Source organism: Molothrus aeneus, chromosome 31 (assembly GCF_037042795.1).
Source record: "Molothrus aeneus isolate 106 chromosome 31, BPBGC_Maene_1.0, whole genome shotgun sequence".
In the NCBI taxonomy this organism is placed as follows: domain Eukaryota; kingdom Metazoa; phylum Chordata; class Aves; order Passeriformes; family Icteridae; genus Molothrus; species Molothrus aeneus.
The window spans coordinates 1,284,436-1,296,382 of NC_089676.1; the positions used below are offsets into that span (position 1 = coordinate 1,284,436).

The 11,947-nt window shown below is 52.5% G+C and overlaps 2 protein-coding genes across 3 annotated transcripts in view; one reads left to right on the forward strand and one right to left on the reverse strand.

Moving 5' to 3' along the window:
• The window catches only part of SMG5 (SMG5 nonsense mediated mRNA decay factor), a 28,283-nt gene extending 22,972 nt beyond the window's left edge, over positions 1–5,311 (reverse strand). Inside the window, exon 1 of one of the 2 annotated variants that reach the window (XM_066568113.1) lies at positions 5,211–5,311. In XM_066568113.1, the coding sequence (XP_066424210.1) occupies positions 5,211–5,287 (77 nt within the window). In that variant the 5' untranslated portion in view covers positions 5,288–5,311. The remainder of the gene's footprint in view (positions 1–5,210) is intronic. The other variant, XM_066568115.1, reaches the window with a different exon arrangement.
• A 2,614-nt stretch (positions 5,312–7,925) lies between these two features.
• Positions 7,926–9,554, forward strand: TMEM79 (transmembrane protein 79). Its single transcript, XM_066568317.1, has 3 exons — positions 7,926–8,746; positions 8,939–9,152; positions 9,350–9,554. The coding sequence occupies exons 1-3, from the start codon at positions 8,017–8,019 to the stop codon at positions 9,552–9,554; spliced, it is 1,149 nt and encodes a 382-aa protein (XP_066424414.1). The 5' UTR covers positions 7,926–8,016.
• Positions 9,555–11,947: the final 2,393 nt, after the last annotated feature.

Genomic DNA, 11,947 nt, shown 5'->3' on the forward strand with positions numbered 1-11,947 from the left:
CTTACCAATCTGCCTACAAAAGAAGGCAACACAAGTCTCTCATTTGCCAAAACTTCCTCATCTTTGTTACAGGGATTCACTGGTTGAACCCCTGAAGTTCCCTCAGTGACAGGTAACAGATATTCAAACCCAGCCTAAAAGAGGAATTTTGTTTCAAGGTTTTCTCCCTCAAAAGACAGAGTGTGCAACCTCCAAACCTTTGAGCCATGCAAAAAAAGTACTTTGGTGAATCATTGCCCAAGACCCTGCTCCTGGAGGAAGAATCTCACACTGGGTGTAAATCTCAAACACTCCAAAGTTTGTACCTGTGAACAAATCACACCTCAGCTCTGAACGCTGCAGTGAAACAAAGCCAGGACTTTCAGCACCATTAGTGCTGAGCCTCACCAACAGCTCAGGGACAGCTCAATAAAGCACAAGAACTGTCAACCCTTCCTGCACAAGAGGTCACCTCCAGCCTCTGCCTTTGCTCTGCCTGAATCCAAGGTCACCAAAGCTTCTCCTGAAGTTAACTTTCCCCAGCTCCCAAACCCCAGTGGTCCTTGTTCTCCCCCTCAGCTTCAGATCTACCCCACCCACGGTCACTCCTCGTTTGCTCCAATTCCTGTCCCACCAAGAGCTGCTGGAACAAGGAGCTGAAGACAATCATGATGTGCTGGGAACACAAAAGAAGGCAGGAGCAGAGCAAACTCCCACCAAGCAGAGCAGAGAGGGGCTGCAGCCAGTCTGCTGCCCCTCCTAAAATCACCTCCATCACACTCCCAGCACCACACAGAGACTGAGCCTGCACTGCTGGTGGACAAATGGAGCACAGGGCACCCCCAAACCAAAGCCTGCAAGCCCACGGTCTGGGAGATTGAAACCACCACCACTTCCTTGACAACTAAAGATGTTACAGCAAAGTAACCAACAGTTTCCTAAGCCAGCACCTTCCCAGCAAGGCAAATCTCTCTTCACCAGCTCACTACACCCAAAGGAACCCCCCTGAAAAAAGCCCCAGGACACTCCAGAGCTCACAGAGAAAATGTCCCATCTCCTGCTATGCCTCTCATTCAAGGTAAAGAAATCTCAGTTGTTTCCAGAAACCACAGAAACTGACAGGAAAAGGGAATAGAAGCATCTCATGCAATGCCTTGGGAGAGCAGAACACCATAGACTTGAACCAGCTTCTTACTGAATAATCATGAAGAAAACCAAGGAGATAGTAAGAATCACACAAAAAATCCTGTTATGTTCTTGACATCCAGCCCCTCCTACTCACTGCCCTCTTTCTCATACAGCCTGAAGGGCACTTGTAAACTCTGACAGCTTCATAGCCTCATAGCAAGGAAAGAAGCAGATAAAATACATTTTGGTTTACAGGTAACAGGCACTGAGAGTGCAGCATCCCTGCAAGCTCATATGGGGACAATCTAAAAAGCTCCCAGTTTAGCTTCCCCACAAAGCACAGGCAATGCACATCTCCTTCCTGTAGCCTAGGACTGCACAGTCCCTTCCAGCACACAGGAGCTGACTGGATTCCTCTCAAAGGGTGAGCAGAGGAAAGAGGAACTGCTGGTTCATTTGATTCCCAGAGAGAGAACTACAAATAAACTCCAATTATTGATTCCTGACAATACAGGCAGTAAAGCAGCTGTAAAGTAACATTCTGTGAGCAACAAATCTCAGCTGTGTGTGAGCTGCAGGTGTCCATGACAGCCCATGTGGGGAATGATCCCAGTGGCCTGCCAAATGAGAAGTACAGAAATGTTTCCTTCTAGGGACAGAAGGGTATCAACTTCCCCTCAAGGTGGCCCAGAGGGCATCTGCCATACAACCTGATTTTCTACAACAGCCCATGGATGGGCACATGCACACATTTGATATTTCTGCTGTTCTTTCAGTGTTTGTAAAGAAACAGAGCTCATGAGCAGAGAGCAGCAAGGCTGACACACTGGGATGTGGTTCACCAGCCCTAAGGGCTGAAACATGGCCTTGTCCACATCCACACAGGCCCTGTGGTGCTGCTGCAAGAGAAGGATGCAGGAGCAAAGCAGAATCTGGGACAGCTGGCAGTTCCCTGCCAGGATCCCACAACTGTGGTGCTGAGGAAAGAGGATTCAGTGAGGACAAAAGGGACAGGAGCCAGCCTCACTCCAGAAATGCTGGGAAACACCAACACAGGTGCCATGGACCATGCACTGCTGGAAATGCACTTTAGCATCTGTGCCCTCACTGGCCCAAGACCAAGGGTTGAACTTTCCCAACTTTCCCTAGCAGTTAAGAGCACAAATCCTATCCCAGGACCCATTTTTCCACCTGCTGTGTTTAAACATTGCTTTCAGACAGCATATCAGAGCCACAAAGGAGGCACATCAGATGCCAGTCTATTAAAGGAAACAAATACAGCACATGGTGCCAAGCAGGGTGGAAACAGGCCAATGCCAAGTGCTCTCGAGCCATGCAGACACTGATCTGTCCCTTTTCCTCCATGAACAGTCTGGGATGGAGCAGGACAGCAGGGAGAATTATTTGTCCCCTCTGTTTCTTTATTTAGGACATCACTAAGAGGCACAGTGTCTGAGGAGTAAGATATTATTAAGAGAAAAGACCTGCAAGTCATTTAGCTGTGCTCTGGCATGTGTCAGTCCACAAATCACACTGCCTGGAACAGGCTCCACACAGCAACAGCAGCACTGAGTCCACGAGCTAATGGTTACCCAGAAAGCTGTAAAATAAACCTGGTCACCTTATGCTACAACATGCATTGTAAAAGCACACCCATGATAATGCAGCTGCCACATTCCAAGGTGAAACCTGGGAACTGTCAACCTAGAAAGACTTGGAAAAGATCAAAGTGTGCCCTATGAGCAGCAATGGGCACCCTCATCTCTGAAAGGACACTCTGACAGCCAACATGCTGCCAAGGACCTCGGAGACCTGAGCTCAGCTCCCACAGGCTGATCCCACGGGATCTCCGTTTAGAGCTGGGGCATTCACGCACCTGTGACTCAAAGGCGCCACTTAGTGTGACAGTCATGAGCTCTCAGGCCACACTCAGCACACAACGGGCAGCTTGGGGGGCAGGAAATTCCAAATTCCTCTCTGTTTCAGCCTGAAGTGGGAACTGACAGGAGAACGTTCAGGTGGGAACTGCTCAGAGAACTGTCAGCTACAGAGGTGGAAATTTGCGGCCACTGCAGGCACTATAAATCCCGTGCTAAAATCACAATGCTTCCTCCTCACTAAAGGAAGAGGGTGGTTCTTTTTCTACTGTAAAAACGCTCCAAAGCAACCACACACCTTATTCTGCTACAAAAATTCCAAGAGAAAACAACCCCTCCCTTGCGAGGATGACAATCCCTCATCTGGCCACAGGCTGTTCTCTGCAGCAGAACGTGAGGTTCCACTTGACAGATGAGCTGAGCAGCAGCAGGAAAACAAAGCAGAGCAGGTCTGGAACCACGACAAGGATGGTTTCAACAGAACCCCTTCTGCTTTGCAGGCAGAAGCACACACATGGTGCACATCCTCTCCAGGCCTGTCCCACACTCTGCTGCTCCAGCTGACGTGCTGGAGATCACTGCAGGTGTCTCAGAGTGGCAGCAGCAGACACAGAGTCCCCAGCCCGAGGTGCTCCAAGCAGGACCATGCAGCCCACACCTCCACCACACTGAGCCCCATTTCTGACCTTACACCAATAAACCAACCCACTGAACCCCCAAAGTGCAGCAACGTGCTTGCACCGAGCACAAAATAACCACCACCCAAAGCTGCAGTTACTGGTGGGGAGGCAAAACCCTGCCCTGCTCTAGAGGAGGGCAGGCAGTGAGGTGCCACGAGGTGCAAGGACACAGCCAATGTCATCAAGACAAAAAGAAATGGACCCCCATGTAAAATTCATCTCTTGTCTCCATCACTTTGCTCATCTTTGAGACCTGCTGCTGGAACTCCTGTGGATCTGTTGTACTGATAGGGTACCTGAGCCAGAAGTGAACAATTTCGGGGCCGCCCTCACAAAACAGGTCAGGAGCAGAGTAGAGGGGGCCTGAGCTCACCAAGGCCAGCAGGAGTGTGGAAATGTGGGACCAGAGTCCCAGGGAGTGCATAACTGGAAAGATCTGCAGCTGGAGCTGTGCTGTCCTCCACACAGCAGCAAAGTGCCCCAGCTCACACTCCTGCTTATCACATCCTCTCCTCCAGCACTTCTCACATAATCCCTGCCTACTGCCAAAGCCAGGGACACCCTCTCCAACTCCCCTCTCCCTGGATGACCCCACATCTCACCTTTATCCCACTGTATCCTAACAACTCCTTTCCACTCAGCCCCCATCGTTCTCCCTGAATCCCACAGAACTCCTTTTTCCACCTCCCATGTCCTTACTCATCATCCTGGTGTCCCCTTACCCCTGATCCCCTTCCTGCTCTCCCACCTATCTCCTTCCCCCATCTCTGCATTCCCCCATCTGGCCTGGATCTCCCACAGTCCCTTGGTCTGATTCATCTGACCTGGAGCCACCAGACTCCTTTTCCCCATTGGAACCCCTCCACGTATTGCTTATCCCCTCTGGATCTCATACAACTCCCTTCCCCACATTCCCTTTCCCTGGTCTTCCCTAAACCTCCTCCTTCTCCTCTCCCTTTGCACTGCATCCTTTCCCTGGATTTCCTCACAACTTCACTTCAATCTTCCCTAAATTCCATCATCTCCTTTCCCCACCTTCTCTGATCCCCTGTGCCCTCGTTCCCCCAGTCTCTCCTGGATTCCCCTGGATTCCAGAGGCACCCCAACCCCATCCATCCCTGCTGTTACCTCAATTCCACTATCTCCTTCCTCAGTCACCCGAATCCTTCACTGACAACTCCCCCATCTCCTTTCCTTCCATCCTCACTGACAACTCCCCCATCTCCTTTCCTTTATCCTCCCTATATCTCGCCAATTCCTTCACCCTGGTCCTCCCCAGCCTGGCCCAACCTCCCCCGCCCCAATCCCCTTCCCTCCCGTCACCCCCAGTCCCCGCCGGACCCTGCCCAGCCCCATTCTCCCTCTGCTCTCCTCGGGCACCCCCTGTTACCCTCCCTCCCCAGATCCTTCCCCGTCCCCCTGAGTAACCCCCCGACCCTCTCCGCTCCGGTTCTCCCCAGCCTCATCTCGAGCCGCCCCGGCCCCTTCCCGACACCGGGTCCCTCCTCTTCTCGGCCCCTCCATCCCCTCCGGCCCCTCTCCTCACCGGTACAGCCGCTTGGTGTGCAGCACCTTGGCCTCCGGCTCGCCGCTCTCGCTGGCGGCCCCGCCACCCTGGCTCATGGCGCCCGCGGCGGGCCCGGCCCGGCCCCGCGGCCCCTCAGCACCGCCCGCGCCGCCGCCGCCGCCGCCCCCGGGCCCGCTCGGCCGCCATGGCTGCCCCCTGTCCCTCGCAGCTCTCGCGAGATTTCCCGCGGCGGCGGCGGCGCCGCGCCGGGCGGGCAGGGCGGCGGCGGGGGCGACCTCGTCTCGCGAGAGCCGCGCGAGAGCCGCCCGCACTTGGTGCTGGCAACATGGCGGCGGCCGCCTCACGGCCGGGCTGAGGGCCAGGGCGGGCCCGGGATCCCCTGTCTGGAGTCCCCTTGTCCCGGTCGAGGGCTGGAGCAGAGTCCCCTCCGTGGCTGTGGGGCCGAGAACGGGGGGAATGGCGCAGGAATCCCTCCCTGCTCTGGGATCCCGCTGTGCCGGGGGTCCCGAGGGACCGGCCAGGCACCCGTGCGGGTCCTCCCCCAAGTGGTGTCTTCAAGCTGAACCTTCTCTCTCACCTTTTGTACACATAACTATGCTGGCACGTAACTTTTTCTAATTTCTGTAAGAAAAGTTGCTCAATAAAATAAAAATACTTGGTATTTCCAGCATTGTGTTAGGTGACGCTACATAAATATTCTTTATGTAGGCTGGGATGTGTATTAGACGTGTATTTTTAGACGTGTATTTTATTTTTATATAGATGTGTATTTTTAAGGGTTAATCCTTTGTTAACGGGGGGCCTTTTTCGGGCTGGTGCTGCCCAGAAAAAGGTACCTGGACATCCTAACTCTTTGTCTCTATTGTCTCATATTGTCCTAATTCAATTTGCCCAAATTGTTATTACTCTAATTGTATTACTATTTTTATATAACCATTTTATTACTATTAAACTTTTAAAATTTTAAAAACGAGTGATTGGCATTAACAAAGGATTAACCCTTAAAAACAACAGCCTGTTGCATATTCATACACTTCATCCATGATGCATAAATTCCATTCAAACACAGGATTCTGTCTGGTCATCATCAACTTCTTCCTCTGAATCCTGACAGCACTTTGGAGGTGGGAAGAAGTTCGTTTCTTCTGATAAGAGAGCAATAAATTCTTTTTCTCTGAAAGATTGAGGTGTCCTGTGGCTGCTATCTCGCTGCAAGTCCTTTCTTTAGAAAAAGTATCCTACACAGCATCGCTTCTATTTTAACAATTTTTATAACCTAAAACTACATTTAACACAAGAGAATGAATACAGCATTACTTCCTAACACAACACATGTAATACCCATTTTAATATTTGCGAAAAGCCAGTCATAAAATGCACGAATTTTTTCACACACACGTTGTACGCACCTGCCACCAACCCCAGCTTTGTGTTTCACACGGGGCCGGGACGGGCGGAGCTCCCGCCCCACCTGAGCCGGTCGGGCAGGTTTGAGGTGCGGAGGCGGCTGGGATCGCGCAGGGTCCCGCAGCGCTGGGGATCCATGGAGCTGGAATCCCCCGTGGCCCCTGGCCTGGGCCCGAGTGAGTGATGCGGCCAGGGGAGGGGCTGGGGGCTGCGATTGGGGCTGGGGGCTCCGACTGGGGCTGGGGTCCCGGATCGGGTGCTGGGAGGTGTGGGAGGCCTAAGAAGCTGTTTCAGCCTTTCTTCCGTGTGTGGAGCTCGGAGGAAGCCCTAAGTGGCTCCGTGCCTCAGTTTCCCCACGCCCGTGGGCTCCTGAGGGTGCAGGGATGAATGTGCTTCGGTTTTGCTCCAGCCTTTTCCCATATAACCTGTTGATAGTTAAAATCTGCTTATGGATTATTGGCAGTTCGTTGAGGAAAAAAGCCCTCCACTGGAAATGTACTTGAGTGAGAGTTGTATCTAATTCATATGGCTGCCGGTTTTTGTCAGAGTATTTATTTACTTAGGGCTGGTTAGCTCTGTCTCCAGCAATTCTAGGAAAAAAAATCCCTTCCTTCAGTTTGGACTTGAGCACACTCAAACAGATGTTTTGTTCAAGTTTTCTCCTTGTCAAACTTCTGGACAAACTTAAAATTGTTGAGGAAAGAGTGAATCTACTTTGATTTTCTCAGTTGTAATACTGCTAAGATAAGTTTGCTGTGACAGGCGGGACACGTGGGACAGGCAAGAGGCAAGGTTCTCCTGAAGGGTAACAACATGGGAGCTCTGCCTGTGCCTCCTGCACCCATGGAAGGGCACCCTGCAGCCCCTTTTGCCCACCTCACATCAGCCTCAGCTACAAGAGGCAGGCAGCAAACCTGGCCCGTGCAGGCTGTCCCCACGGTTTTGGGGAGCAGCCAGGTCACCTCTCCCCAGGGCTTGGCTGGTCCTGGCCCAGGAGGGAGCCACCGAGGGGCCAGGTGTATCTGTGCCCCACCAGAACCCCCAGGATGTTTGTTCAGCAGGGGAAGCAATTCCCAGGCTGCCCCCGTTTTGCAGCCAGACCTGCACCTCCAGGGTTCACCTGGGAGGGACAGAACCCGACCCCGCTGCCAGGGGACACCAGGCACTGCTTTCCCCTCCTAGTGCAAGGACAGGTGGGTGTTGGGGGCTCCAGGAGTGCCGGTTTGCTCCCACTTTGTAACTGGGGCTGTGCACGTGACCCCAAGCCTCTCATTTCTGATGTAAATTTATCTGTCTCCTTTCCCCAGGGTGAAAGCAGAAAGGACAGGAACTTTGTCCCCTCTGAACACCTCAAGTGCAGGCAGCAGTGTTAGCAGCCCCTGGCTGCCTCCCTGGCAGTGTGGAACTGAACACTCTCATGGCTGCTGCAGACCCTGTCCTGCCCCCTGAGGAGGTGGCTCTGCTGGACCTGGGGAAGGTGGCCCTGGACAAGGTGCCACCAGCCCCAGATGAGCACCTGGGGGACCCTGATGCCACTCTGCCCTGGGACCAGAGTCAGCACAATGCCCAGGGCCAGCTGGAGCTCGTGGAGACCAAGAAGCGCTCAAGTCCTGAGGGGAGCCGTGAAGACCCAGAGGAAGCTGTTCCCACCTGCCCCACAGTCGAGGCTGAAGATGAGGAAGCTCCCCAGCTGCCCGTGATGGCATCCCACGTTTTTGTGCCCATTGACCCGCAGTGCATCGAGCAAAGGCCCCTCAAGCAGAAGCAGCACCCAACCCCACGGCCCCGGGAGGAGAGCAGGGGGGATGTTCCCCCCAGTGTGCCCCCCAGTGACAGACCCAGCAGCCTCCACCACAAGCAGGTCTTCCTCCCCCTCGGCCCCTCGCGCTACAGGAACCCGCCGGGCTTTGAGGGGCGCGTGGCCAAGCCCCCGGCCGAGGGCTCGCAGTGCCCGTGTGCCAGGGACTGTGGCACTGATAACCTCAAGGCCGTGGCATCGGTGGCAGGGGCCCTGCTCCTCTGCCCTTGCCTCCTCTATGGAGCCTACATCTTCTTGCCCTTCGATGCCCCGCTGCTGCCCACCGTCAGCGCCCGCCTGGTCTACACATTGCGCTGTGCCACCTTCGCCACCTTCCCCATCGTGCTGGGTGAGCCACGGGCTGGGGCGTGAGCGCTTTGCTCCTGCTCCGGGCTGCAGGAACCCTGGGGCTGAGCTCTTTGTGGCTCTGTTGCTCCCCACCAGGAGCAGCAGATGGGAGTTTTTTCTCCCCTCCTGGTGCTCCCCAAACCCCACCGTGGCTCCTCTGGGCACGCACTGAGCCCCTCTCTCTGTCCCTCAGGAATGATCGTCAGCGGCATCTCCCGCCTCTGCTCCTCTGCCCTGGAGCCCTTTGGAGAGCTCCACAGGGAGGTGGAGATCCACCGTACTTATGTCTCCCAGTCTGTCCACCTCTTCATCCTCTACTTCTTCAACATGGCTGTGCTGGCCACCTACCTCCCACAGGAGCTCCTCAAGCTCATCCCACTGCTCACAGGGCTCTTCGCCATCTCCAGGTAAGGGGCTCCTTCACCCCGGGCTCTGCCAGTGCCAACACCACCCCTTGGAGCAAACTCCCACTCTGGCAGCAGCTCACCAGAGCCAGGAAGGGTTCCTCTTCCTACAGCAGGGAAATGCTCACTGCTCAGAAGCACTGAGTGCCAGCCCCATAGCATCACCTTGGCTCTCAGCCCGCACCCTCTGCCTTCTCCAGGTTGATTTTCTGGATGTCCTACGCCATCGGCCGCTCCTTCCGTGCCTTCGGCTTCAGCATGACCTTCCTGCCGCTCCTGGCCATGCTGCTCTGGAACCTGTATAGCATGTTTGTGCTGGAGCCTGAGAACCTCCTCTCCCTGGCAGCACCAACGCCCGAGAGCCACCCCAAGGAGAGCAGAGCTAAACTCCGCCACTGGGGCTGAGGGAGGCCACCACATGGGGTGCCTGGATCCTATGGGTTTGAGCTTCCTTCGTGCCCTGCCTCAAGAGTCCTGACAGCTCAGGGGTGCTGGCAGATCCTGCTGGGCCCCTGCTCCCTGCCTGGACACGGGGAGGTTTTGCTGGGCCCACAGAACCAGGCTGCAAACCCTCTGCACCAGGAGGCTCCTGCTGGAAGGGGAACAAGAGCGGGACACACCGAGCCCTGTTCCCTGGGAATGGGTGGGATTTGCTTCCCCTCCTGCTGGAACCAGCTTTGCCCAATAAAGCCCTTCCCAAGCAGCTCTGTGGCTGGTTTGCAGAGGGTGAGTTAAATTTCCCACAGAATGACTCAGAGCTTCTCCTACGGGATGCAATCATCCAGCCTCAAAATTCTGTCTCCAAGAGAGAAAAAATGTTTCCCCCAGACTGTCCCTCTCCCAGCCCCACATCCCCCACTCCTGGGTCCCTGCATAGCCAGTCTCACCCTGTTTGTCCCTCCTCTTCATCCTGGTGGAGGTTCAGCACCCAGTTCACGAAGCAGTTGGGTTGGACAGGAGGGAGGAAGCTGGGTTGGGTGACATGGCACCAGATTTTAAAAGTTTAATAGTAATAAAATGGTTATTAAAAAATTAGTAATACAATTAAGAGTAATAACAATTTGGACAAATTGAATTAGGACAATATAAGACAATAGAGACAAAGAGTTAGGATGTCCAGGTGCCTTTTTCTGGGCAGCACGAGCCCGAAAAAGGACCCACATTAACAAAGGATTAACCCTTAAAAACAGCAGCCTGTTGCATATTCATACACTTCATACATGATGCATAAATTCCATTCAAACACAGGATTCTGTCTGGTCATCGTCAGCTTCTTCCTCTGAATCCTGACAGTGCCTTTGAGGAGGGAAGTTCATTTCTCCTGATAATGAGCAATAAATTCTCTTTCTCCAAAAGACTGAGGTGTCCTGTGGCTGCTATCTCGCTGCAAGTCCTTTCTTTACCAAAAAAAAAAGTATCCCACATAGCATAGTTTCTATTTTACCATTTTGTTATAACCTAAAACTATATTTAACATAGTACTTAAGAGAATTAATGCAGCATTACTTTCTAACACACCACATATAATACCCATTTTAGTATTTGCTAAAAGCCATCATAAAATACATGCATTTTTCACAATAGTGAGAGGAATAGCAGATTTGTCTTTACAAACAAGCTGTGGGTCTGCTGGTGGATAAAACTAGCTCTGGAAGATAAAAGAAACAATGGGAAGGATTCCACTGATTGATGAGTGGAAAAAGATATTTGCTTTTGCAAATAAACTTTAGGTTTGCTGATAAATGAAATTAGACATTGAGAGATGAAAGAAACAATGGGGAAGAAAAACCCCCTAAATTCCATAAGAATTAAAAATTAAAAGGGTGGGTTATATATTAGAGGGAAGTCTCTGGTATCAGGTGTTCTGGGAAGTCTGAACCTCTCAAGTACCTCAGCCAATGGGGAAAGAGAGAAGGGAAATGCAGCAAATTAGGATAAAAAGGAGGCTGCATCCTCCAAAAATTTGAGAGATCCCAGGGGAATGCCCCATGGCCTCTCCCTTTATTCTGATAAAGCCAGAAAGGATTCCTCTGTCTCCTTTTTGGACAGAAACCTCTGGTGTTTGTGGATTTATTTTCCTAACAATAGTCAGCATCATGGAGAAGCTTTGTCTGGGTGAGGAGCAGGGAAGAGATGAAGGTAGGGAGACTTTGGAGAAGCGCCTGGAATGTCAGAACAAGGCACTCATTGGCTTCCCAATGCCAAAGGGCAGGGTTAGCTGGGATATTGGGGATTTTTCCCTGTGAGGCTGGTGAGGCCCTGGGTTTGCTCAGAGAAGCTGTGACTGCCCCATCCTTGGAAGCGTTCAGGGATTTGAAACTGCCTGGTTCATTGGAAATGTCCCTGCCCGTGGCACAGGGGGGGAATGGGTTGGTGCCTGCCAGCCCAAAGCAGTCTGTGAGTGTTTGAACTCTATGGAATATGGCATAACCTGAAGCAGGGAGCAGTTTCTTTCACACAGATGTGAACAAGAGTGTTTCTATATGGCCTGAGGGACTAGAGAGAAAAAACCTGAGGAAAATTACTACCACCTTTGCCTCTTACCTGCAGAACAGAAAACAATTCTGCTTTACAGTGGTGAGTTATTGTCAGGTTCTGTGAATTGTCAGAGCCAGTGGACAGTGTGTTCCCTTCCAAGGAAAACCCAGTGCACTTTCCAAAAATACTCCCAGAAATTTGCATTTCTGTAGTGGTTTGTCACACAGAGGATTTTTGGTGAATATATGGGAATAGAATTGTGTGTGAGGGAGAGACTGAGATAACATCACAGCGAGGGTTAAGTTCCTTCTTACTCTCTT

Excerpts from the sequence above, each read along its gene's own strand:
- TMEM79 (XM_066568317.1), top strand. The coding sequence starts at position 8,017 with ATGGCTGCTGCAGACCCTGTCCTGCCCCCTGAGGAGGTGGCTCTGCTG. Across the intron at positions 8,747-8,938 it reads CACCTTCCCCATCGTGCTGG|GAATGATCGTCAGCGGCATC; the intron begins GTGAGCCACGGG and ends TCTGTCCCTCAG. Across the intron at positions 9,153-9,349 it reads GGGCTCTTCGCCATCTCCAG|GTTGATTTTCTGGATGTCCT; the intron begins GTAAGGGGCTCC and ends TGCCTTCTCCAG.